Genomic DNA, 24941 nt, shown 5'->3' on the forward strand with positions numbered 1-24941 from the left:
AGGATACTAAATTGTGGATAATAATGGAATACCTTGGCGGAGGCTCTGCACTGGATCTAGTAAGTACGGTGCCGGTGTGACAGGCCCCAGACCTTTTCTTACTGTCCTGGTTTTGGAGATAATTCTGTATCCATTTCATTTCCCCTTTTTAAAGTTGCATGAAAAAGGAACCAAGCTATTCCTTACTTATTTTTGCTGCTTGCTTTTTATAGTTTACTGAAAACTATAGGTTTGCTTTTGAAACCACCTGGGGAACCAATGAATTCATTCATAGAAGCAGTGAAGCATTTTGCCTGGAATTATCTTACCTGAGAACAGCCGGTTAAAGTAATTTCAGAACAAGTTTGTTAGCTTTGTGGAGCTGATAACCATGGCGGCTTCATAATTCGGATGGTAACTTTGCTCCAAGTAAGCGCGTCACATTTTCGTCTTGGAAGCCAGGGAGGGGTGTGATTGTTGAGGAATGGCATCAGATGTCCGGTCCTGCCAGGCAGGAGTGGCACACCTGCCCACTTTCGTCCCTTGCCAGCATGCCCGACGTGCTGCTGGACGGAGCAGGCGGGCCCAGCGGCCTTTCCCCTCTGGACTTGCCCGTGAGCGCACACAGCCCTCGGGAAGCTGGAGGAAGGTGCTTTGCTGGTTCTGTCCAGCGTGGCTCCATGCAGGTATTGGCGGAGAGCTCCCAGATCCCAGCCCTGACAAGCACGGCCTGGCTTAGGTCACTCTTGAAATGTAGGATATGCAAAAAACATTGCTTTTTAAAAGGAACTAACAGCTAACAGTTTAGCAGTCAAATGCACCCCCTCCCCCCGGCCCCCAAGCCAGGCTTTTAGGTGAGTGTGAGCCTCAGCCCTCAGACAGGCTGGTCAGTCATTTCGGAGTTGGGCAGTTTTTCCTGACAGGAGGATGGCCCCCTGTTTTTGCTGCTATCAGCATGAGGGGGATCTGGTGCACACAGTGTGCCCTGTGCTATCCCATTGAGTTTCTGAGGTGCTTTAGCCTGGGACAGGGAGATGGCACCCTCTTTCACCCAGAATCACCCTTCGATTCTGATAGTGAATTTGGGGGAGCATTCCTTTCTGGAATCAAGGTTCCTAGTGGGGGCAGATTCTGGGTTGGGATTTGGGTCAGAGAATGACGGGGATCTTCCCTTGTGGGGAGCGTGGGTGTCTTTGGAGCAGGTGTGCAGATGAATGGTGTGACATCCCTCCTCCTTCTCATGGCCCCTGCAAGGTGCTCATAACAAGTGTCAGGGCTGAGAACTGAAAAAGTGATCCTCCCTCTCCATTCTGCAGGCTCTCGTGGCCTCCAGAAAGTGATGCAACTTTGTCCCAGGTACAGATGGGCAGGCCTCCAAACCAGCCGGCAAACCATGATCTCCCGATCCTGGTGTACCAGCACATCTTGGGCCCCACGGGTCAGACACAGCTGGAAAGGCTAGTTGAGATCAACCTAGATCTGCTTCTGTAAAGTGCCCAGGTGTCATTCTGCAGATGGGTGCCAGTTCTGTTGTCAGAGCACAGGTGTCTTCTTAACTGGCAGAAGGTTATCAGTGCTGATGCAGGGGTGTGTCCCTTAGAGTTCTCTTCTTCCTGGTGGTGCTTTGTATTTTTTGGCCTGCTGGGATTGAACCCAGGGCTCTGTGCATGCTGGGCAAGTGTTCTGCCACTGACCCTCCCAGCCCTCTGTATCTTTTTTGACTTAAAAAACAAAAACCAAAACCCAGGAAGCAGTGTGAAGAATAAAGAAGACAGCATAGCTCAGTAATTAAGAGCTAAGAATATAAAATTATCGTATTTTATTTTAAATGTGCTCAGTGTGTTGATTTTTTTAATTTAAGAGATAAATAATAATTGAAATTAAATGTTTGTAAGAGTCCCCAGGATCACTCTGAAGAAGCATTGTATTCTTTGAAATATGACTTTGAAGTGACTTTTGTGACGACCTCAGAAGTCCCAGCTGCCCCCAGGTGTTGCGACTTAGGAGAGTGTCTTATGTACTACACAGTTCAGTTCAAGGCGTTCCAGCTGCACAGGGTGTGCATTTTTGTAGCTCTGTGGACGAACAATTTTTTTTGTTCAGGAAATATTGTTGTGTGTCCACTGTGTGCCTGTGCCGAGCTAGCCACTTGAATCCCTGCAGGGAACAGAGCAGCACACGTGGCTCTTGTGGCACGTGGTCTGAGGGGAGCAGCCAGGTGTGTGCAAGGTTGTTCAAGGCAGAGCAGGCAGAGGGAGGGCGGGGGTTGCGTGAGGATCAGGAGGCCCGGATGGAAAGGTTTCAGCTGATTAAAAGATCAGCCAGTATTGCCAGAAATCCAAAGGACAGCCTGGGAATCTAATTAAAAAGGAATTTTGCTATATAAATTGCTCACTTAATCAGGCAGAGATTTTTGACAAACTTAAAAATTAACATACAACATGATTTTGAAAGAATGAGATGGCATGTTCAGTAACGTTTAGGCCAAGCTGCTGCCACCGTGGCTGCAGAAGAGGGTCTCCCACAAGGGACAGATGGCCGTCTCTCCCCGCAGGGGTCGCTGTGGCCTCTGTCCTCTCCAACTGCCAGTGTTTGGGGTGGGGGTGGGGGCACATGTCACATCTGTTCTGTGTTGAGAACTGAGTCACAAGCCACACATTGCTGCACGGCCTGGGAGTGTGCTTTGAGTTGGGTGCCTGTGTGCCGGGCTGATGGTCCTCATGGAGGAGGAAGAGGGGAGGACATGTGGAGGGAGGGGAATTAGGAGTCACCTAAAGATGGGATGGAGCCCAGTTTCTTCCCTGGCAGTCTTTGTTATTACTTCTTACTTGAAAAGCTCACAGTGCTCTTACTGATAGAGTGCTGATGTGTCTTTCGAAGACTGTACGGCAGTGGAGAGTGCTGGTGCGAGACTCGGAGAACTCGGCTCAGCCTGGTCCGACCACTCATGGGAACTCTGGGCTGTGGAGAGCCCTGAGTGACTTCAGGGAGAATTTGACAGTGTGCCAGTCAAGGTTCTCCGGGTCCGAGGCAGCGGGAGGTGGATGTGAGGGGCTTGCCAGGGCCATGCCGTGTGGCTGCTGAGCTGAGTAGTCCACCACAGGCCGCCTGCCTGCTGGGGACCAGGGGGTTGGTGTGGCCCAGTCTAAGTCCACAGGCCGAGCACCTGGAGCTCTGGAGTCCAAGGGCAGGAGAAGAAAGGGGACTTCGCCTGCCCTCTGCCTTTTCGTTTCTTGGGGCCTCAGCCAGTTGGATCATCCCCACCCAGGACTGGATGAGGGTGGACTGCCCCTAGGCCCATTCCAGGGCCTGCTGATCCTCTGGAAGTGCCCCATAGACACTGCAGGGGTCATGCTTCACCTGTCTCTGCATCCCTCAGCCCAGCCACGTTGACACCTAAAATAGACCATGTGGAGGCCAAGAAGGATTTTACCCCTGAATTAATAGAACGCATCTGGTGCCCTCTCCCTCTGCCCCGTGAAGGGTGGAGTCAGGGTGAAGAGGGGGAGGCGGGCCTGGGTCGGGCTCATGGCCAGCTGCTCCCTCTCCCTCTCATGTCCTTGGCTCTTGGCTGACCTCCCGTGGTACCGGCAGTGGGCTGGCTGTTCTGCCCCTTCTGGCCAGAGACTGATGGGAGGAGGGCATGGGCGAAGTCTTGGAGGAGGAAGTAGACCTGGACCCTGATGTCCTGCTTGGGTTCCCCTCCGTGTCCTGCTGTTGAGAAAGGAGCAAAATACAGCATCTCTCTTCTCCTTTCTTCCCTCAGCTGATGAGAGACTTCTTATGTTTTCCTCATCTGGAAAATAAAAATTCATAAATTCTGCAAACACTAAGTAGTAGGGAGGGAAGACTGGCCATGAGGCAGGGGTTCTACCTCAAGGTCTTTGTTAATTTCTTGAAAATGCAACTTTTGGTCAAATAACTTTGGAGAAAATCAGGTTCTGTGCCGACAGTCTGAGTTGGTGGCAGTTCCTGGCAGGCTAGTGGACACAAGCAGTTCTACCTTCTCTAAGCAGAAATAAAATGAAGACTAACTGGAAGCCACCAGCCCTCCTCTTCACCTGTGTTCTGAATGGCAGAAAGCCAGGAGCAGATTGACCCGGCCGTGTCTGGCTGCCAGACAGGCCAGACTGCAGGACCTCTGTGTGTGTGTGTGTGTGTGTGTGTGTGTGTGTGTGTGTGTGTGTGTGGCGCAGCCCTGAGAACCCCCGACCTGGGGACGTAGCGTAGGCCCCAGGGCCTGGGAGATAACCAGAAGGCCGTGCCAGGCGGAAGGGGCTGCAGTGCAGTGGCTGGGGGCGGTCTCTGGTGCACCCACACTGGCCCACAAACCCTTCGTGGGGTCACGTAGGACATCCACTGAAGGCCTGGGACTCGCCAGGAGCATTGTGGCTTTCATTCCCTTTGGCGTAAAGCACGTTTGTAGTAATGAAACTTGGTGATCACCAGGGGCTGTTTGCCGGGTGGTGAGGTGCGCAAGCTTGGGCCAAGTTGGAAAGCTCGACGGAGCCTTGTGGCGGGGAATTGGGTCCAGCTCTCTAGACCTCTGCCCCTCCAACCACTCCTGTTAGGCCATTAGGGAGCGTCAGGTTGTTTGGGTGGTGGCATTTAAGTAATTGGGAGCTGTAACTGAGTCCCTGCTTTGCAAGTGATGGTGGACACGCTACCTGACATGAGCTCTTTGACCTGACTTCCTTATAAATGGGGACATGTACACGTGACGTTGCTTCTTTATGTCTTTCTACAAGAATGGATATTAAGGAGTGAACACTTTTTGAGTAGGAATAAAAGTTTGCAGAGGCAGTAGTAATTTTTTATTTGATAACATGCATTTATGCAAGATCTTGAAGAATTGAGCTCTTTGAGCTATATCCCCAAAGCTGGGCCTCCCAGCTCATATCTAAGGCGTTCTGGTGCAGGGGTGGTCTTAGGGGAGGGGTGGGCTCCCAGGCCTCGTTTTTTCTGCCGGTTGCTTTTGGTTGCAAATAACCAAGTTCATTAGAGCAGATCCTGGTGCCATGTAAGTTCCTGGGCTTTTGTTCCCAGGCTGTGGGACCCTGCCCTTGACCCCCCACCACTGTGGGCCAGAGGAACAACCCTAAGTCACAGGCCAACTTGGTGACCCGGCCTTTCTCATCGGCCCCTACTTCATTCAGTAAAGTCATTTTTTTCTAGTTCTATGCTCTTTTAAAGGATCCTTTAATAGATTTTAATTGTGTAGGCAAAATATCTGCTTTAAGTGAATATGTTTTTCAATTTTAATTATCCTTGTCCATTTAACATGGGCATTCTCTCTTATCTCAGATTAAGCAACTGTGATACTCCTTTTTTCTTAGTTAGAACCTGGCCCTTTAGATGAAACTCAGATTGCCACCATATTAAGAGAAATTCTGAAAGGACTTGATTATCTTCATTCAGAGAAGAAAATCCACAGAGACATCAAAGGTAAGGGCCATCTCCTTCTTGGTGCTTGGAAACGCCTGAGGTGGTGGGCTCAGCTGCACTTCTCTGCTCTGGGGAGGCTGCTCTGAGCCTTCAGCCTGCCTGGACGGGGTTGGTCCGGGGGTCTGGAGAGATGCACAGCCCCCTGGGCCTGCCTGTAGGCACGCAAGCTGGCTGGGGAGAGATCGCGTGCCACCAGGTGACCATAAGTGGAGCGTTGCGTGTCAGACGCCTGCCTTGGTTTTCTCTTGCAGCCGCCAATGTTCTGCTGTCGGAGCATGGAGAGGTGAAGCTGGCCGACTTTGGAGTGGCGGGCCAGCTGACAGATACCCAGATAAAGCGGAACACCTTCGTGGGCACCCCCTTCTGGATGGCGCCCGAGGTCATTAAACAGTCAGCTTACGACTCGAAGGTGAGAGCCAAGGATTTGTCCTTGTGGGGTGCCAGGTCTCTCCCCTCAGGCCTGCAGCCTTGCAGCATTCCCCACCGTAACTCTGCGTCTCTGACCTCTGCTGAACCAGTTTTCTCCTGTCTCCTGGGCACCCTTGAGCACCTTTGTTGTCTGTTCATCCAGCCACGGTCACTGTGGTTTTTAGCTTAGCGTATGGTTTGGTGGGGACACAAGGAGGGTGTGCAGTTAACGGAGGACCATGGGGTGAGGTAGCATCCAGGTAGCGAGCAGTGGAGGGTGGGCTTGTGTGCAGAGAGGAAGGGACTCTGCACTGGCGGGGGCTGAAGCCATGCGGAGTGGCTGAGGGACAGGGCCTGCTCAGAGCTCTGTCCAGTCTTCACAGGGCCTGTAGAGAAAGGAGTGGAGAGAGGCCCCAGACATCCCAGGCAGGATAGGGAGAGAGCATCTTGCAGTGGTGCTACGGATTCTTCCTACGTATTTGGCTCTCAGTTACTGTAGTCTCCTCATCAGCACAAAGTGCCACCGCCTCTCCCAGCTCCTCTTACCAGCCAGGTTATCTTCTCCTGGTCTCTCCTTGTTCTTCCCACCCTTTGCCTCCTTCCCTTTCATTTCGTGGTACTGGGGATTAAACCCAGGGCTCCACACGTGCCAGGCAAGTGCTCCACCATTGAGCCACACCTCCAGCCCTTTTTATTTTGAGACATAGTCTCCCTGAATTGCCCAGACTGCCCTCGAACTTGTGATCCTTCTGCCTCAGCAACCTCCCAAGTCACTAAGATTATAGGCGTGTGCCACCGTGCCCAGCTCCAGTCAACTCTTAAAACTTTTGGACTTTCAGGTTTGAGGGCTCAGGTGTCCAAGTGCAGATTAGGGTGATGTCAGTGTCTTAGTGTTCAGATTATCAGGGATGGGCGTTGGGGGACCCTTCCCCCAGCCTCGGGTGCCTCTGTGCCAACAGCTCTTGTCCTGCACAGGCTGCTTCAAGCTTGCCTTGTGGCTCTGTGGCTGTCCTGCTGGGCCTGGGGCCTTGGACCTGCCAGGTAGCAGGGCTCCTGAGGTACGCGGCTACAGCTGAGGCCTCCTGATGCTTACTCCCTCCCCCTTGCCAGTGCCTCTTCCATGCATCCTTGTGGGTACCTGGAAGCATCTCTGGGCTGGATCAGCATCACAGGCGCAGAGAGTCTTTCTCATAGAAATCCCAGGCTTCTGTTCTGGTGGTTGCAAGTACATGCAGCCCGCAGCTTCCTCTTAGGTGCACATGCTGATGTCAGAGGCCGGGCGGGCTGGAGAGGAAGGCACGCACCTCCTCACGGCATCTTCCCCTTGCTGAACTGGAAGGATGTGCACCTTGGCTTCCTGAAGACGTCTAGACCTAGAATCTCATTTACACAATAACCTCCTGCAGGGTCTGTGACCCTTGTCATTTGGGCTGTTGGGTTGCTCTCAAAAGTGTCTACACACACAGCTTCTCTTATGCCAGTCTTTTTTTTTTTTGGTTACCAGGGATTGAACTCAGGGGCACTCGAATTCTGAGCCACATCCCCAGCCCTATTTTGTATTTTATTTAGAGACAGGGTCTCACTGAGTTGCTTAGCACTCACTGTTGCTGAGGCTGGCTTTGAACTTGAGATCCTCCTCCTTCAGCCTCCCGCCAGTCTCAGTTCCTACTCTTTGCACAGTCCTGACTGCTCATTGGCCTTAATAACCTTCATTATTACTAATATTTTTAAAAGGGATTAGGTAAGCTTTGCTGGTTTCCAGCTGTCCCCATATCTTGGAGACAGTGCTGAGCGAGAGAACTTGTTTCCTACAAAGGAGCCTTGGTCTAGGGCAAAGGAAATTTAATCTTTTTATCTTTTTAAGATTGTTGGGATGGTCTGTTAGCAAGTAGTTGAACTTGGTGAGGATGCTGCCCCTCCCTGTTCACAGCCCTTCTCTGCATCCTCTGTTTGGTCAGTCAGCTGCTACGCTGTGGTTGTCCAGGGCTGGGTACTTCAGTGGTGGGGGTGCCCAGCTCCTCCAGGTAAGCAGCAGCCCAGGAGAGAAGTTGGGGAGTGGAGGATGGCCTCACACGAGCACTCCTTCCCTCTGAGGCAAGGGGATGGCACTCTGGGAAGGAGAGCCCTTGTGCTTGGGCTGTGGATGCCTTGAAGAGGGTAGAGGGGCTGGGCAGAGACCCTGGCCTGCGGGGACTGCAACAGCATCCTGGAGACACCGAGACTGGGGTCAGCAGTCCCCTGTAAATAGCTTTTCCCGGTTTTGGTCTCAGAAGCAGCACGTGTGTGTTTTCTTTTGTGATGACCTGGAAAATTCTGAAAAATGAAATGGAAAGAAAGGAAAAATATCTGTAGATCTGCCACCCAGGCCAAGTTATTCCACCATCCAGGCATCTCTGAAATAACCGTTTGCAATCTCATTGTGGTGAAAAACGGAAACAGGTGATGCGATGATGGAAGAAATAATGTTATTCAAGCTGAGTGCAGACAGTGGGTTGTCCAGGGGGGACTGGGTGGGAACAGGCAGGCAGCCTGCCTCTTCCCTACCGACACTCCCACAATGAGCCTTACACCCTGGTCCCTCTCCCAGGGCCAGGAATCACCCACGGTCCTGGGTGGGAGCAAGGAGCCCTGCAGGTGGGGAAGCCTGCGGGCTAGGAGACAGGTGGCATCGGGTTTCATTCTGGTGTGTATACTGTTGAGACCTTTAGGTCAAGCACACGTTGCTATTGAGTGCTCGTAAATATTTTCACACCTAGATCCCAAGTATAAACATGTTCCTGAATGTTGCATCTGAGTATATAAGTAGCTGTGTTAAATCCATTTTCTTTTGCTTAGTTTAGTTATAACTGTGACTTGGAGTTACACATGGTTTTTCTTCTTGATTATGGAGAGGTGATTAGGGTTCCTTTGAGAATTATTTTTTATGCATAATTTTAAAATATCACTTAAATTGTTAAGTATCTTCAGATTTGTAGCCAGCTTGTTTATTGCACATTGTGTGGTGTTGTGAGGACCTGGATGTTGTTCTGTGTCATTCCCCACTCCCTGCTATGTGGAGAAAGTCGTCAACCCTCAGGGACAGGTGATTCTGAGTGGTCATTCGGGAACATGCTACCTAGAAGGGTCTGTGTAGGAAGTGATCGGTTCACAGCTAGTATCTATATTTCAGAGCATCGACCCTTGTAGTTTTTGACTTGGGCTTGTATTAAAAACCACTGTTTGCTCTACCAGTGGTGTCTTAGTATCTAATTTCATATATTTCCCAAATGTCAGAAAAATGGATTCCTCGTTACGCCTCATTTTTTTCTGCTTTGGAAGGTGAGTGCCCTTTCCTGTGTGACTTTATTTTAACACATTCTAAATCAGATGCCGTTTCTTGAATGTAGTAATAGATAGATGCAGTCATATTTGTTAAGGTTCTCTGTAAATGCCGTGTTGTTGGAATATCATGAGATACTTCAGTAAGTTAATGGGCCATAGCAACTTAATCATTCTTCTAAGGTCGAATGTAAATAATGCTGCTCTTGAATGTTTGGGTGGCATATACATCTTCCAGATCTTACATTTATCTAGATTAGATTCACAGAAGTCAGATTAGTTGGTTTTAATAACTTTGGATATTTTCATGGCTTTTGATTGGTTTGCCAGTGTCTTCAGCATTTCTTGATGCTGGTCCAGCTTTCCAGGTTTGTTAGTAGGGTGTTGGGTATTTGGAGGACCTGCCAAAGGACCCTGCAGAAGTCCTGGGTATGGGGCAGCTTTGAACCCAGCCAGGAGTAGAAGGTGGGTGGGGACCAAGGGCATGAGGAGCTCAGGACCACAGGACCACACCCTGGTGCCTGCATGGGTGTAGGAGGATCCAAAGAGGAGCACCGAGGAGCTGGGCGGCCCTTGGCTTCTTCCTGGGAGGATGGCCCACATTTTGTCTTGTGGTGCTGTCCTGGCCACCCTCTTGGGGAGGCTAGGATGAATGGTGCCTGGGCTGGGTGTGGATAGGGCGGAAGGGTTTCCCCCCAGTTAGCTTCAGTTGGTGCACATTGGCACTGGGGAGCAGGGGCGGCCTCTTGCGGGCTTGCTGTCTGCTTATCATCCAGCGCCACACAAAAGCAAGTCCTCAGTCCTGTGAGGGAAATCGGCGCAGGCACCCTCTGACAGCCCGACGCAGAGACCATCATCCGCTTTCCAGTTACTGGATTGTGAGATGCTTGGGGATGCATTGGCAGAGGCCATGTGGGCAGAGCCCTGGATCTGTGTGGCCCGAGGTGGCCAGTTTGCTGGTGGCAGCAGTTCTAAGGAGACCTGAGGGGGGCCAGGGGCAGGGACAGACACACACTGAGATTTCAGGCGGAGCCACGTGTGGAGAACCGCTGCCACAGGAGAGTGGCCACCTGTGCCCCCTAGCTCATCTCCTCCTCTTGTGCAGCTCACTTCCTTAGGCCCTCCAGCCATAGCACGGGCTTGGGGGCCTCCCTGCCCGTGGGCACTGTGTCCCCAGTTCCCCTCCTGCAGCTGAGGGACTCAAGTAAATCACTTTTCTACCAATGCATAAAAAAAAGTACACATGCAAAGTAAACCAAGGATTCTGAGTTGTAGAGTGAAGGAAAATGGAGACATTACTGTAACACCAATTCTTCTAGATTGATCCTTTCAGGGTAAAATTTTAAATATAAAATACAGTGAGTAGCAAATGCATGGACACACACAGTCCCCCGGACGCTCTGGAGTGCTGGTGGTTCTCCCCTGCATCGTGGGAGTGACTGGACGCCGTGACTCGCACTGCTGTTCATGAGAGACAATTGCATGACATGCCACTAACCAGGAAAAGAGCCAGAATCAAAGTATGGTTTTTTCCCGAATGTGAATCACTTCTGCACCATTATAATGTTGAACCTTTGTAAGCAAATCATTGCAAGTCAGGGACTATCTGTATTGTTGATTTTAGGCCAGTTTGTAGTTAAATGTTGACACACTGGAGTACTGTGGATTGGGGATTGTTAGGATGGCTGATTGACTTCAAAATACGCCATGGCACCAGACAGAAACCTGTATGGCAAAATGATTCATGTGGTAGGTGCGTAGGGGTGCTGTGTATCAGTGTTTTTCACCTCTATGAGTGTTTGAACATTTATAAACATTTTTTTCAAGTGCTGGACAGTGGTGGGAACCTTGCACATTGCATACACTTCCCCGTCCCCTCTCACAGATGAGGAAGGAAGCAAGGCTCAGACAGTAGCTCTTGGGTCTAACACCACAGGACTTTGTAGAGCTGCCATTTGACCTGGAGGGGCGGCTGGCTGCATATCTTCCTGCCCCTGCTCCTCCCCACTCATCTGGCACCCGTGTCCCTGACTCGGGCACTCTGCCTGAGCCCCTCCTATAACAAGAGTACCTGCCCTGCCAGTGGCCACACCGCCGTCTTCAGTGTGGCGTGGAGGACGTTCAGTGGAGCACATTTTCCACTTGTTGCCTATGTTGAAGTTATATCAAGGGCTTATGAAAATACACTTTTATCAAAAACTCGAGAGGCTGCTTCTTCTAAGTGTGTTTATTTGAATGTCTTCCTGCTCTGTGTCTCTAAAGATGCTCTTGCTGTTGCAGGCGGACATCTGGTCACTGGGTATAACAGCTATAGAACTGGCGAAAGGGGAGCCCCCTCATTCCGAGCTGCATCCCATGAAGGTTTTATTCCTGATTCCAAAGAACAACCCCCCGACGCTGGAAGGGAACTACAGCAAACCCCTCAAGGAGTTCGTGGAGGCCTGTCTGAACAAGGAGCCGAGCTTTGTAAGTCTGCATCCCTCGGTGCAGCTGTGTGTGGCCCTGCCGGGCCCGCTGGCAGTCCCCCCTCTCCCCCGTCCCTGGCCTTCTCAGCCCTTATCAGCTGTCTGCAGGATCTCATGCATTTCTCTGTCTCTCTCTCTCTCTCTCTTCATTTTTCTTTTTCTAAATGAGTGTGATTGATTTATTTGAATTGCAAATATGCTCTTATAGCCATTTTATCTTTTAAGGATTAAAAACTATTTTCTTTCACATTCTAGCATCTCATGCCTCCCTCCTTGAGCCTGAGGAATATTTCTCCTTCATACGATAGGTGGAATCCCAAGTTTTTAATATTTAGAGAGGAGGATCCGGCTGTCAACTATAAAACTGCCTTTAGTAATGGCAGAGGGTAGCCTGAAAAGTAATGGTAATAGGTCTTCAGAGTCAGTGTGTTCTCTCTTGAGTTGTTAGTGCTGGGAAGCAAAAGATAAGGTGAAGAGGAGCCACGCACCTCTTTCTCCTCCTCCTTCCTTCTCTTTTTACATTTAATCAATAATAGCCCGTAGCAGAAACGACTACCTAGTTTTACCTCATTTTTCTCTCAGAATTAGGGCAGTTCTTTGAAAGTGGTGTATTTTTGTGTTGCACGAAGTATCATGTCCTTGTTTTGAGTTTTCCAATGGAGTTAGCTGAAGGCTAAGCTGGATCCCGCCTCCCCATTGCCACTGAACTCTTATTAGTGAAGACTGATTTTACAAGAGCATCGTGGTTTCTTCATTGGTGCCAGTTCTGGAGAAGGAATTACACAGGGGACAGCATTTCCTAAGCACTCTAGGTGACGCTGGTTCGTGTTGTTCTGTATACAGTGGTGTTGGGTTTTGTATCGTGGTGGTTCTAGGCCCAACACAGCACTCTCACATGGGGAAGGCGTGTCCATGTGTGCATATCTTCCATTAAACACTCCTCTAGTTAGCACACACCCCTTGGCTCTCCCCCATCCTTTGGAGGAGAAGGACCTGAAGCTGTGACTATGAGCTGAGACTATTATGTCTGGAGTTCTCCACTGGGGCTGGGGTACCTGAGGCCATCCGGGTTTCTCACCTTCAAGTTTGAAAGAGCACTGGCTCTTGTTGACAAGGCCTTAGTAATTTGGAGGGAGTGGAAACAGCCCGAGTTGCTGATGTTTTGTGTTCCTGGTGTCAGGTCCAGGTCGGGCACACTGGGCTTCTTGGGAATTTTGCTCTTTTCAGTAACTAGGTGTGCCGTCCTGCAGGGTGGAGCCCTTGGTCGGATCGTGGTGTGCCATGAGTCTGGGGTGTGGACGAAGCCCTTAGCTCAGTCGCAAGGAGCCGGGAACACCATCTTTCTAAATCGGGGGGGTGGATGACAGTGCCAGGCGCCTTTCAGAAATGCAGGACAGGTTCTCTCCTGGCTCCCTTCCAGTTTCTTTTAGTGTTTTTATTTTATGATATTTTGGGGTTTTCACCACACAGTACAGAATGTTAATAGTAACACAGAACATGTTTTTCCATCAGTGTCTGCCTTCGAGTGCTGAGTGAAAGTGGGAGAGGAGATGCGCTCTCGGGTGGTTCAGATTATTTGGGGGAAGTTCTCTTGCTTTAATTGGACGTCGAGGACACCATTGGAAATGTCATGTCCACACTGTGCCTGCGAGTCCCAGCCATGGGTACAGAGTGACCCATCTTTGAATAAACCTAAGGGGAAAACTTTGAAACCCTGTCTCGCCGTGTCAGCGTGGTCGCCTGACATTTCCAGGCGTGAGCCCTTCCTCTGGGATTGGATACAGAGACTGAAAGTGCACGGGACTTCATGCTGTTTTGGGTGTCTTTCCAGAGACCCACGGCTAAGGAGCTGCTGAAGCACAAATTCATAATGCGCAATGCAAAGAAGACGTCCTACCTGACGGAGCTCATCGACAGGTACAAGCGGTGGAAGGCCGAGCAGAGCCAGGACGACTCCAGCTCTGAGGACTCGGACGCGTAGGTTGCCGCCCGAGCTGTGCCGCAGATGGGCCGCGGGCTCCTGGGGGGCGGTTCTGGGTGTTTCTTAGGTAACCCGCGGGTGGTTTTTGTGGTGGGCACCACATGGACCCGGCAGGGAGTCTCTTAGCCTCGTCTTTTAGCCTCCTGTCCGCATGGAGTCTCCGAGTAGCATCCGTGTGAGGGCTCTGGGTGCAGGGAACGTGACCTAGCTTCCTTTCCTGTTCTTAAAGTTCTGACCAGAGGACATTGCCTTAAATACATCTTGAAAGGCTGTGAAGGCCTGTTTTAGTGCCCGCTTGCTGTGTTCTAAGAGAAGCTCAGCCTTGCAAAGCTCTGTGTGGGCAGTGCCTGACCGAGAACCCGTGTCCGGCTTGGCACCCAGGGTTCCATTGGCTGGAGACGTGGCCTGGAGCTTCCAGCTGGGAAGCGGGGGAAGTTGGCTTGGCTGCCCTGACCTCAGGGAAGGAAGTGGCTAGGTAGAACTGGGCCTGTAAGCCGAGCCTGGAGCTGACCTGCTGACCTGCACCCCCTGGCCAGAAGACAGCACCCTCCCCATGCCGGGCCAGTGGGACAAGGGTTCTCAATACCCCTGGTGATTCTGGTTCATAGCCAAGGCCAAGTCCATTGATCTTGGAGGCTGTTGAGGTGTTGCTGCCGGCGACTAGGGCAGTAGCAATGGAGGTGAACAGTGGGGAGAGAGAGAGAGGAGAGGGTTTGGAGAGCCAGGATGTGGTGATGGACTTGGGTAAAGGGGGCAGATGTGCCAGGATTTGGCAGCATGGCGTGTGATGTTCCCAGGTGGCCAGGAGATGTGCATCTTGAAGTGACACTGAGGTGTGGCCCTCAGGGAAAGAGAGCTAGGCAGACCACGCAGACTTAAGGGTCGCTGCTGTATGAAAGGTCATCCGAACCCTGAGAACCGGTGGTGTCACTCGGGGTGTGCATTTGCCATATGAGAAGAGCTCAAGTTCTGGAGGCGGGGGACCAGGCCCTAGGAAGCCAGCGTGGGGATGAGCATCGAGTGAGAAGGACTTCGTGGGTGGGAGGAGACCAGGCACAGCAGAGCCAGCACCTGGGGCTGATTGGCAAGATCATTGGGACCATTGCTGTTGAGGTTCCAACAGGCCAGGACTGCATAGACCCCCTTACCAAGCGGTGCTTGGAGGCTGGGGACCTTGGAGGTAGCATGTGGGGATGGGGTGGAAGGTGACAGGTGGAAGCAGTGAGTACAGATGCACATCCGTGATCTGTGGCTGAGACCAGATGTGGCCATCCACCCGAGGGCGTGATCAGGGGAAGCTGCTTGGAGGGGAGGAAGAGAGAGTGCTTCTGGGTTGGCGGGAGGGAGGCACACAGGAGAGAAGGCAGGCCTAGAGGGGGACTTGTAGGGGACGGGACGTTTCCTCCTCCAAGTTGGGAGCCACCTCTTTTGCTGTGGGAGGCTAAGGAAGAAGGATGGCGAGAAGTTCAGGAGCCGCCTTCTGCTCAGTGATGTAGCAGGCCGTGTGACTGGAGGATCCCAGGGGGTAAGGTGGTGGTGTGGGGGCGTGGAGTGTAGATGGTGGGAGAGGGTGGCAGCTGCGGTGGAGCATGGGCTGTGGGTGGCTGAGGGCCTGAAGCCAGGGTGTCCACGCTGACCGACTCCGCGGGGTCTTTGTGTCAAGGGAAACAGATGGCCAGGCATCTGGAGGTAGTGACTCTGGGGACTGGATCTTCACAATCCGAGAGAAGGATCCCAAGAATCTTGAGAACGGAGCTCTTCAGCTGTCGGATTTGGAGAGAAACAAGGTACAGTTGCTCATTCTCGAGTGCTAGCACCTGTTGTCCACCAGCAGGCGCCTGCCATTCTGTAAGGCCTTCCCTGGGAGTGGGCGGAGTCCTTGAAGCAGTCCTTGGTGGGGCTTTGCCCTCAGAATTGGCAGAGCAAGAGCTGAAGTCGTGTCTGATCATGCAAAGATTGGGACCTGAGAGTCCGCATGTGGCTGTGCTGTGGCGCTCTGGTCTCCCCTCTGCTCTGGGCCACACTGGGACTCCTGACCTCCTGACCCTGGGCCGTGCTGTGGAGTTGGAGTGAGGGGTCAGGTTTCGTGTACAGAACAACTTTATGGTTCTCTTTAGGGGACTGTGTCCGCATGCTGGGATGACTCATATAATGTACCATAATTTTATTTAAGACCATATAATTGAATGTGATCTTTTTGTGTTTAATTGATTAATTGGTTTTATGCCTATTTAAACTTGTGAAAAGCTATATTTTCAGGTCTTTTAAAAGTGTAGTGGAGGATTCGTCAGGCAGGTGGACCAGTGGCTGTCCCTGTGGTCCCAGCCTGCTTGGATGAGTCAGGCAGGTGTTAAGTGTTGTCCAGGTAGAGGTGGTAACTCCAGAGAGGCCAGTCGCTGCAGCAGCTCCACCTGGCTCCCCTCTACGAGCTTCGGCAGAGAGCACTCCCCATAGAGTGCTGGGCCATCCAGCGTGGCCGCCCATCCAGCGTGGCCACCAGGGAGTCTTTCTTCCCTTGTGGATTCAGATACTGGGTCCCGAGTGTCATGGGTTTTGCCTGTGACTGCAAACTTTGTAGCCTAGTTGAAGACGGTAAGACAGTCTTACCCAGAGTGACGGGGGCAGAGAGCATCCGCTCAGCGCGTAGAGCCAGCATGGGCTTTGGTGGGCGGTCTGCTGCGTACTGAATCGCTGCCGGTGCCTGTTCCTGTTCCTTATGATCTCTCTTTTCTTCCTCAAGATGAAAGACATCCCAAAGAGGCCTTTCTCTCAGTGTTTATCGACAATTATTTCTCCTCTGTTTGCGGAGGTAAGAACCTGGTTGGCTTCCTGGAGCAGGGTGCTGCTCCTGTGGGGAAGTGGTCCGTACGAGGTGGGGCGTTGAGATAGCTGGTGTGGGCACGCTTGACACGTCTGTGTGGCGCCCGAGGCAGGCACTGGGTTCCTTGGTGCCAGCGGCTCCTGCTCCGCCTGGGCAGAGCTCCTTGTCGCCTCCCCTGGGAGGTGGTGTGTGGCAGCCTGCGGTGGTCCAGTCCGGGCCTGTTATCACCGTCCGGTTCAGCAGCTTTCTACACCATCTGCTGGCGCCGCCCAGTCTCTGCCCCGTCTCTGCCCCAGCAAGTGTGCGGCAGTGCAAGTGGGCTTCTAACATTTGAGAGGACGGACTCCCTGTAGGCCCTGTTCTCCCCTGGGCTGCCCCCATCTCTGGGACCCTGCCTGTGCCCTGGGTGAGCCGGGTCTCAGCCTGACCCTCCTGCGTCCCGTCCTCATCGTCTATGTGGCCCTCCTTGGCTTGGATGCCTCGGAGCTAGCTGACTCCCACACTCTGGGTGGTGAGCCAGGTTTCTCGGGTGGCAGCTGAATCGGGGTCCTCACACTTGAGGCTGGTGGTCTGGAGGACGGAAGTGGCCACCCAAGCTCGTCCCCCCGCCCACAGTTGGCCTGCTGTAGAGTCCAGTGCGCCTGTCCACCCACAGTGCTGCCAGAGCCCATCCCAGCTCCATCCTTGTGGTCTTCTGATGGCCCTGCTGTGGCCCTGGCAAGGTCTGGGCCATGTGGGAGGACGGCTGTGCCTAGGGCATCAGTGCCACCTGAAACACCTGAGCACCCCGGGTTCGAGGGAAAGCAGTGTGGCCGGGCAGGTGGGAGCCCCTGCTGCTTGCCCTTTGACTCCAGCCAGACACCGCTGTGCTCCGGAGTGGGCTGTGTGGGCACTTGGGGTTCTGCTCGCTTGCTCCTTGTGACCTGCCATCATCAGCCATCGTAATAGAATCAGTGGCTGACTAGGAAAAAACAAAGGTTTTTCTCTGGACTTTATTTTATACCGAGTTTAAGAAGGAACCATGCCAATCATTATTCAGTATCTCCCATCAGATTAACCCTAAATGCAGCAGTGTCCTAGATTTTTGGGGGGCTAATCCACAGGAGTCTTTTCTTATGTGTTTTTTTATTATGATATTTAATAACCTAAAGTTCAAAGTGCTTAGTGTGCATTATTTTAGATAATACTAAAGTTCACATGTGTGAACGAGGACGGTAGGGAGATGGAGGTGCTGGTGTCTCCGTTACTGTCACTCGGCCTGTGCCAGGTTGCTCACTCAGTGGTGATGGCCCACGTCTGGTACAGCCCTCTGGTGGGGGCCCATTCCCAGGGCTGCCCCACTGCCTGTCCTTGTTCCTGCTTTGAGTCAGAGGTGTGGCTTCAGAGCAGGGAGCGGCATGGTGGGCTGTAAGTCGCTCTCCTGGGACTCACAGTTACTGTCCTGTGAAGTCGTGGGGAGTGCCAGAGAGACACAAGCCACCTCCCGGGGGCTCCTCTGTGCTGTAGCCTGTGACCAGAAATGTTCCTGACGCTGTGGGCCCTTCCAAGGTCCTGCCCAGTCCCTGTATAGACCCTGTTGGGAGAGGAGAAGCCATTGCTTTTTTGGGTGCTGCAGTTCTGGCAGTGACATGTTCACCGTACCCTGGAGAGCCAGAGCTGAGTGTTTTATGAAATATTCATAAAGACGGAAAGGGTCTCCAGGAGTTGCATTGGTGTCTGTCACCTCTGCAGTGCCATCTAGAGCCTCCCCTGGGAGCCTTTGGTCCCAGACTGTGCTAGATCTTCGTAGTCTCATGCTCGTGTTTCATTACTTGGTCGCATTTTGGGAAGAGACTTGGAACTAGCCATTAGGCAAGGGGGGTGCCTGAAGACACTGTTACCGTTTCTCACGGGAGCAGAGGAGGGGCACTGTGGATCCCCAGAATTTAGGGCTGCCACGCATTTACCTGAAGGAGAACATTTGACAGCATCTGGATCAAAACGGTTTCTGCTGAAGGGTGTTTTTTTTATTTTTTGAGGGGGTGGGATTTTTGGGCATTGAACCCAGCTGAGGACACTGACAACTGAGCTACATTTCCAGTCCTTTTCATCGATTTTTAAAAAAATTTTTAATATTTAGATAGTGTCTCACTAAGTTGCCGAGGCTGGCTTCAAACTGGTAACTGGATGCTCAGCCTCCCAAGTAACTGGGGTCCAGGTGTGGGCAACACCTGGCAGGTCTCGTTGGAGTTTCAGATCTACCCGTTAAACTTGGAATCCAAGCCTGCGACCCATACCACAGCCGCAGTGTTGAGGCCAGAGTAACTTCTGGTGGCTGTGAAACTGCTTCTCTGGGACATGATTAAGGTTGTAATAGAAAAACAAAACAGAGGACACCACCTTTCTCTGGAGGAGGGCTCTGCATGGTGGCCCTTGAAGGGAGTGCTGCTTGGCTTGTGTGCACGTGTCACGCTGCTCTCCGTGTGTTTCAGCTGAAGGAGAAGAGCCAAGCATGTGGAGGGAACCTGGGGTCCATAGAGGAGCTGCGAGGGGCCATCTACCTGGCAGAAGAGGCCTGCCCCGGGATCTCGGACACCATGGTGGCCCAGCTGGTGCAGCGGCTGCAGAGGTAACTGACCGACTGTGGAGGAGCGCCCTAGGGCATTGGCGCTGGGCTTTCCTCCTGGAGCTCGGTGCCACTGTGGTACTGTGTTTTGGGGGTTTGTCCCCATTGTCCCCCAGCCACAGGGTTACAGCAGAGTCCAGTCAGAGGAGGCTCATTCTGAATCAGTAGGAGAGAACCATGTGAGTCCCAAGCCACTGGAAAGAGCCACAGAACTTTGTGCCTTTGTCTCCTTTGCAACAGCTAAAGGATGATTTTTAAATGTCTGTTCTTAACTACGCAGCCTGCTCCTGAGCCGGATTGGCCAGAGGAGTACAGGCCTCAGTCAGACTCCTGTGGCTGCCTGTGGGTTTGGGGCTTTAGAGTTTGGTGTCCAGATGCCGGAAGGTGGGGCACAGTGACTTCTGTGAGAACAGGTGTGGGTGGGTCCTTTTCCTTAGTGGCTAGTACCCAGGCCCTGATGCCTTGTGGACAGTGGCTGTGCCTGTCCCTACCTGGTGTCTTTGGCTACACGTTTCAGACTGAGGAACCCTCCCTGCTTTTGCTTAGGGAATATCTACGTGAAAGTCACCCCAGGCGGCCCTCCTGGCCTGGAGAGGTGTGTGGGCGGCTGCTCCGGGAAGGAGCGTGGGTGCTGGGTCCCTGGCTGACTCCCAGCTGCTCGGGTCATGTTCCTCACTCCTGCAGTTCCAGGCCTGTTGTTGGCCTGATGTTTGTCTTCAGGAGTCCAGAAGATGGCTGAGCCTCCGTGACGACCCGGAGCATTGCTAGGCCTCTTCTGAGATGGCCTCTTGACGGAAAGTACTTAGGAAGGTATATGAGGACATGTGGGGTCACTTTGGCCATTTGCAAGTGACACCTGATGGGGCCACCCACTGTCCTTGAAGAGTCCTTTTGTCTGAAGGCATCCAAAAAAAAGCAGTCTGACATTCAGCCTCATTCTTCCCAGCTCAGCCTCCTTAGTACATGACACTGCGACTGCCAAGTGAGGATAGAAAGTAAAAATGGTTTCCTTGGCTGAGACGGTCGAAGGAGTCACTGATCTGTTTAAATGATCTCTGTCCTACTGCCCCCACTTCTGCCACATTAAAAGCAATGAAACAAGTTACAGAAATAAAGCAAAAGAGAATACAGAAGTCACCCACATGCTTGCCTCTACACAAGCCTTTTTGATTTTTCTAGCTTGGTATCTTCACTTCCTTCTAATGGCATGTATTTCTTATTAAAAAGAAACTTATGCTGGGTGCAGTGGTGCAGGCCTGTAATCCCAGCAGCTTGGGAGGCTGAGGCAGGAGGATCATGAGTTCAAAGCCAGCCTCTGCAACTCAGTGAGGCACTTAGCAACACGGTGAGACCCTGCCTCTAAATAAAATATAAAAAGGGCTGGGGGTGTGGCTCAGTAGTTAAGCACCCCTGGGTTCAATTGTTCCTCCCTCCCCCCAAATAAAGAATGAAACTCATAAAGCAAATAGAACTAAACCCAGAAACTGGGTATATCATTAGTGTCTTGCTTTGGACTTTTTTTCTGCTTGTGTAGTGTCACTTCTGAGCTGGTATTTTATACGAGGTCCCCATTGCCTGAACGTGTGGCGTGATCTGTGTGTGTGCCTGGACTTCCCCAGCAGTCCAGCACTGTGCTGTGTCCTGAGCACATGGGTCGGTCCATGTTTTCCACTTCACAACCCCCTTCTCCCCGTCCCCTTTCTTTTATTGTTGATGCAAACCCATCTGCCAGCTCCATCCAGTGGGAGTGTAACACGGGCTTCACGTAGATTTAGGAATATTTTTTAATCTGCTACACTTCAAACATTATCATTTCAATATATAATCAATAGAAACAATTACAGTGTAAGATAGTTTTACTTTCTTTTTTGTACTGAGTCTTTGAAATCCGGTGTGTTTACGCTTGGGCTTGAATCCACACTTACAGTTGGGTGCTTAGTAGCCACCTGTGGCCTTCAGTGACAAGTGGACCCTCCTCCTTGGTCATCAGATGGCCTGGCTTTGGGGAGTCCTCATCTTGTCCCTGCAGGCTTGCTGTGGCAGTCTGTTTTTTACCCCAAAGTCCTCCGTGATTGGATGCCGGCCACAGTGGCTGAAGCTTAGGCTTCTTTGCAATTTGGCTCCCAAACCCGTTACCTTGGCAAGTCGCTCAGAAAGAAAACTGTCACCTAAAGCATTTTCTGAGCCTTTCTGTCTTAGTTTTTTGAATTAATGTTTAGACTGTTCTGTGCAACATCAACTCGATATTGAAATTCAAGTATAGGGGGTTGTGGCTAATGCCTGCTTTCATGGGGACCTTGACACTCCTACTGATAATGCCTTCTAGTTCCAGGCATTATCAGTGCCTGCAGAGAGGAGCTGTGGGTAGGAATGTTTGAGACAAGTCTTCTTAAAGATGTCCTTGGCCATCTCCTGACCTGTGCCTTAGAGTTGGTTCTGATGATGTTTGACCACGAGGCAGCCTCAGCCCCGTTGTTTTATATTCTGAAGCAAGAAAATACTATAAAATTTTTCGAAAACAAGAAGTGATTCATGGTCCCACTATTGTAGCCTGGTGGTTACCACCATCACCACCACCACCATTACCATCTTTTAATGCATTACCTTCCAATGCACAAGTGTGAACTTACTCCATTTCTCACATACTTGCAAATTACATTGCTCCTGGGACTTTATTCCATGGTATTTATGATACAGAACTTGCAAACACACAGGTATTATATGTGTATAGTCACAGAAAACTTTATTTTTCAGATTGCGTAAACACAGATGATCATAATTTAAAATCTTGATTTCTTCTGGTTTGCATATTTTGCTTAACTGCTTTTCTGTTAGTCTTCAAAGTTGTTACAAATTATTCTGGTGTTTAAAAAATCCGGAGAGGTTTCTCTGTGCAGATACCCATTTCCTCCTGTGAACTTTGTTTCTGAGGCCCTGCTGGGAAGCTGGTGACTTGGACCATGTCAGTATGTTGGTGGCCTAAAAGGACTGCCTGCAGTCCTCTTCCATCAGCTGTGGGAGGGCATCCCTGGGCTCTTGCTCTGTTACTGGACAATGTCATTTTTCCAAAGTTGATCCTCAGTAAGTCTCATCCGCTGCTTGACATCTGTCCAGAAGGCTGGACACATCATTTTTCCTCTTGATCGTGTGCTATGAAGTTTTTGTGTCAGAACCATGATTTTCTTAAATGACTTAAGACTTCCTATCAAAACTAAGATTTTTATTATTTTAAATTTTTGCACAAGGGTTAGAAAAATGACATTTACTTCTGTTTCTTTTTCTTTTTTCTTAGATATTCTCTAAGTGGTGGAGGAACTTCGTCCCACTGAAACCCTTTGGCCTCTGGGGTTTTGTTTTCCCTCCTTTCTTCTGCATCCTCCTTTTGAAAGTCGAGGAGAACCTTTGCCGGCTCTGCTGGAGGCGCCACGGAGGGCCACCCCCAAGGCCGCGACGTCCAGGGACACACTTAGCCCTCGCTGTGCCCAGCCTGATGAAGTCTCTCGCATGGGGTGGGGAGGGCCAGCTCCTTCAAGCAATTATTTTATTTTTTTATTGTTTTTAATTTTAACCATAGTGCACATATTCAAGGAAAATGTCTTTGAAAACAAAACCCCTGAAGTGTATATTTGGGATTGTGATAAGGCAACTAAAGACATGAAACCTCAGGTATCCTGCTTTAAGTCGATAACTCCCCCGGGAGATGGAGAATCGCTGGTGGATCTGTGTACAGACTGTATATAGCGTCATTTTTACAGAAACCCCTTTGGCGTGCATAAGGAATCACTGTGTACAAATCGGCCAAGTGCTTCTGTAGATAATGTCCGTGGAGTAAATATTTGACAGGCCATAACTTGAGTCTATTGCCTTGCCTTTATTACATGTAAATTTTGAATCATGTGACCAGTGATTTGGGTTTTATTTTGTATTTGCAGGGTTTGCCATTAATAATAATTAACGCCCCTCGATGGAACACTCCCATTTGTACCTCGACAGATGCAAATGTCCCTCTTGTTTGTCCTTCACCCCTTTTGGTACACTTAGAAGTTGATTTCCTTTTTCATCGATGGTACTATTTCTTAGTGTTTTAAATTGGAACATATCTTGCCTCATGAAGCTTTAAATTATTATTCTGAGTTTCCCAGAGGAAGCACTCTCGTCTAACCTTTGTTTGGAGTCGTGCACCAGGCGTACTGTCCTGCCCACACGATTTTCTGTTGCACCTCGTAGCAGAATCTGCATATCATCATCTTTCCCACCTGGAAGTGTCTGGATGCTTACACCAATAAATTTTATAACACACTTATTTTGCATACTCTTCTTGAAACATGACTGCAGAGTGGACAGGGCACCTGCTTGTGTGTGTGTGGTTGTGTAAGCGTGTGGCTGGCTGAGTGTGTGTGCTGAGACAGTTCAGAAAACTCCAGGGAAAAGTGCCCAGGTGGGAAAATGCTGATGAGCAGCATTTTCAGCTTTGCAACTGTGTGAGTGGTCACTGAGATGTGGCTGGACATTGCAGATTTGTGAAACTGCTCTACCTCTTGCCAGGGACTTTAAGGATGGTTTTAGTTCTTCTGAAGGAGACCACGGCTGCCAGTGCTGTCACCCAGGATGTCTGGTTTTCTTGGTTTGCTATCAGGTGTTGTTCAGCAAGGTGGGAAATTTCTGGGTTTTCTGCAATGAGGGAGGGTTGTGTAGCAATTTTGGGGTGTTTTATTTTGGTACAGGTAGTATACTTTTATATTTGTTGATGCTAATTATTGTCATCTTTTATTGGGGTAGTAGCTTGGTCCTTTAGTAATATGTTGCCAGGATTAAGACAATGGAATTTTGGGGAGGCAACGAAGTCGCTGGGTGGACTTGGGAAGTTCATTGCCGCCGTGGCCTGGAGGTTGCGGGGACAGAGAACATGCCTGAGCTCGAGGTGTTGCGGAGGGGTATCGGTTTGTTTGGATTTGATGTGGGAGTTTAGACTATGGAACCATGATGTTTTATCACAAGTGGATTTCGGTTGAATTACTAATTTTTAAAAGGGATACACGAGGCTAAAGGAACTCAGACTGCATTGCTGATTCCTTTTGTAAGGGTACAAGACTCTGAGCGGTATGTGTTTCCCTATACAAGGCCAAAGGTCAGTTTTATCCATCATGGGGTGTCTGGGTACCTCAAGTGTGCTATGTGTTAGGTTTTAAGAGCACCAATGTAGATGGCAGCTTTTCTGGAAGACAGAGTTCATCGGGTTTCCAGGCAGTGACATCATGACTTGATGTCAGGGCCTCATGCACGCAAGGCAGGTGCTCTACCACTGAACAATTCTGCACTGAACCACTGAACAATTCCTGCAGCCAACTTCAAATACTATAACTGTGGTGAAGTTGCTAGGTAGACTTGGATCCTAATCAAGAATATTGGTCTTGATTAGGAAGATTCCCTGCAGTCATGAGCATACAATACCGTAAAGCTCCATCTCCTGGTAAAAGCAACAAATGATTCTTTGGGTATTTGCTGGAAACTTCCTGGGGCGTGTGTTTAGACTGGAGGTTTAAACGTGGACTACCTCACTGTACTCTCTCCTGGATTGTGACTCTGTAGACACAGTCGGCTGAAATGTTGAGGGCACCTCGTTTAGCCACAGTCTAGCCTTTGTCCCCACATTTCCAGTCTTTCACTGAAGAGGAGCCAGGTGCCAGAGCTCCGATTGGAACCTGCCTCAGTAGTGCCGACGGCTGCTGGTCTTCAGCCGAGTCTGTGAGCTCAGCGTTTGGGGGTTTGCAGTCACTTGAAGTCTCCTGATGCCAAACCTGACCTGTTCCTGGCTCCTCAGCCCAGGGCCTGTGGGTCATGTAACTGTGGCCACCATGAAGCGGTGGCTGTGAGCTGACTGCTCAGCCATGGCTTCTGCCTTTTTGAAGTTGTTTCTCT

At 50.7% G+C, this 24941-nt stretch overlaps 1 protein-coding gene across 3 annotated transcripts in view; it reads left to right on the forward strand.

Annotated features, from left to right (window-relative positions):
- Stk24 (serine/threonine kinase 24) overlaps positions 1 to 23325 on the forward strand; it is a 63947-nt gene extending 40622 nt beyond the window's left edge. For 2 of the 3 annotated variants that reach the window (XM_048800724.1, XM_048800723.1), the window contains exons 3-10: positions 3 to 59; positions 5316 to 5424; positions 5676 to 5833; positions 11431 to 11616; positions 13447 to 13592; positions 15260 to 15383; positions 16337 to 16405; positions 22315 to 23325. In XM_048800724.1, coding sequence (XP_048656681.1) covers positions 3 to 59; positions 5316 to 5424; positions 5676 to 5833; positions 11431 to 11616; positions 13447 to 13592; positions 15260 to 15383; positions 16337 to 16405; positions 22315 to 22584 — 1119 coding nt within the window. In that variant the 3' untranslated portion in view covers positions 22585 to 23325. Of the gene's footprint in view, positions 1 to 2; positions 60 to 5315; positions 5425 to 5675; positions 5834 to 11430; positions 11617 to 13446; positions 13593 to 15259; positions 15384 to 16336; positions 16406 to 18888; positions 19026 to 22314 lie in introns of all 3 variants that reach the window. The other variant, XM_048800725.1, reaches the window with a different exon arrangement.
- The last annotated feature ends 1616 nt before the right edge of the window (positions 23326 to 24941 follow it).

This window comes from Marmota marmota, unplaced genomic scaffold, assembly GCF_001458135.2.
Source record: "Marmota marmota marmota unplaced genomic scaffold, marMar, whole genome shotgun sequence".
Taxonomy (NCBI): domain Eukaryota; kingdom Metazoa; phylum Chordata; class Mammalia; order Rodentia; family Sciuridae; genus Marmota; species Marmota marmota.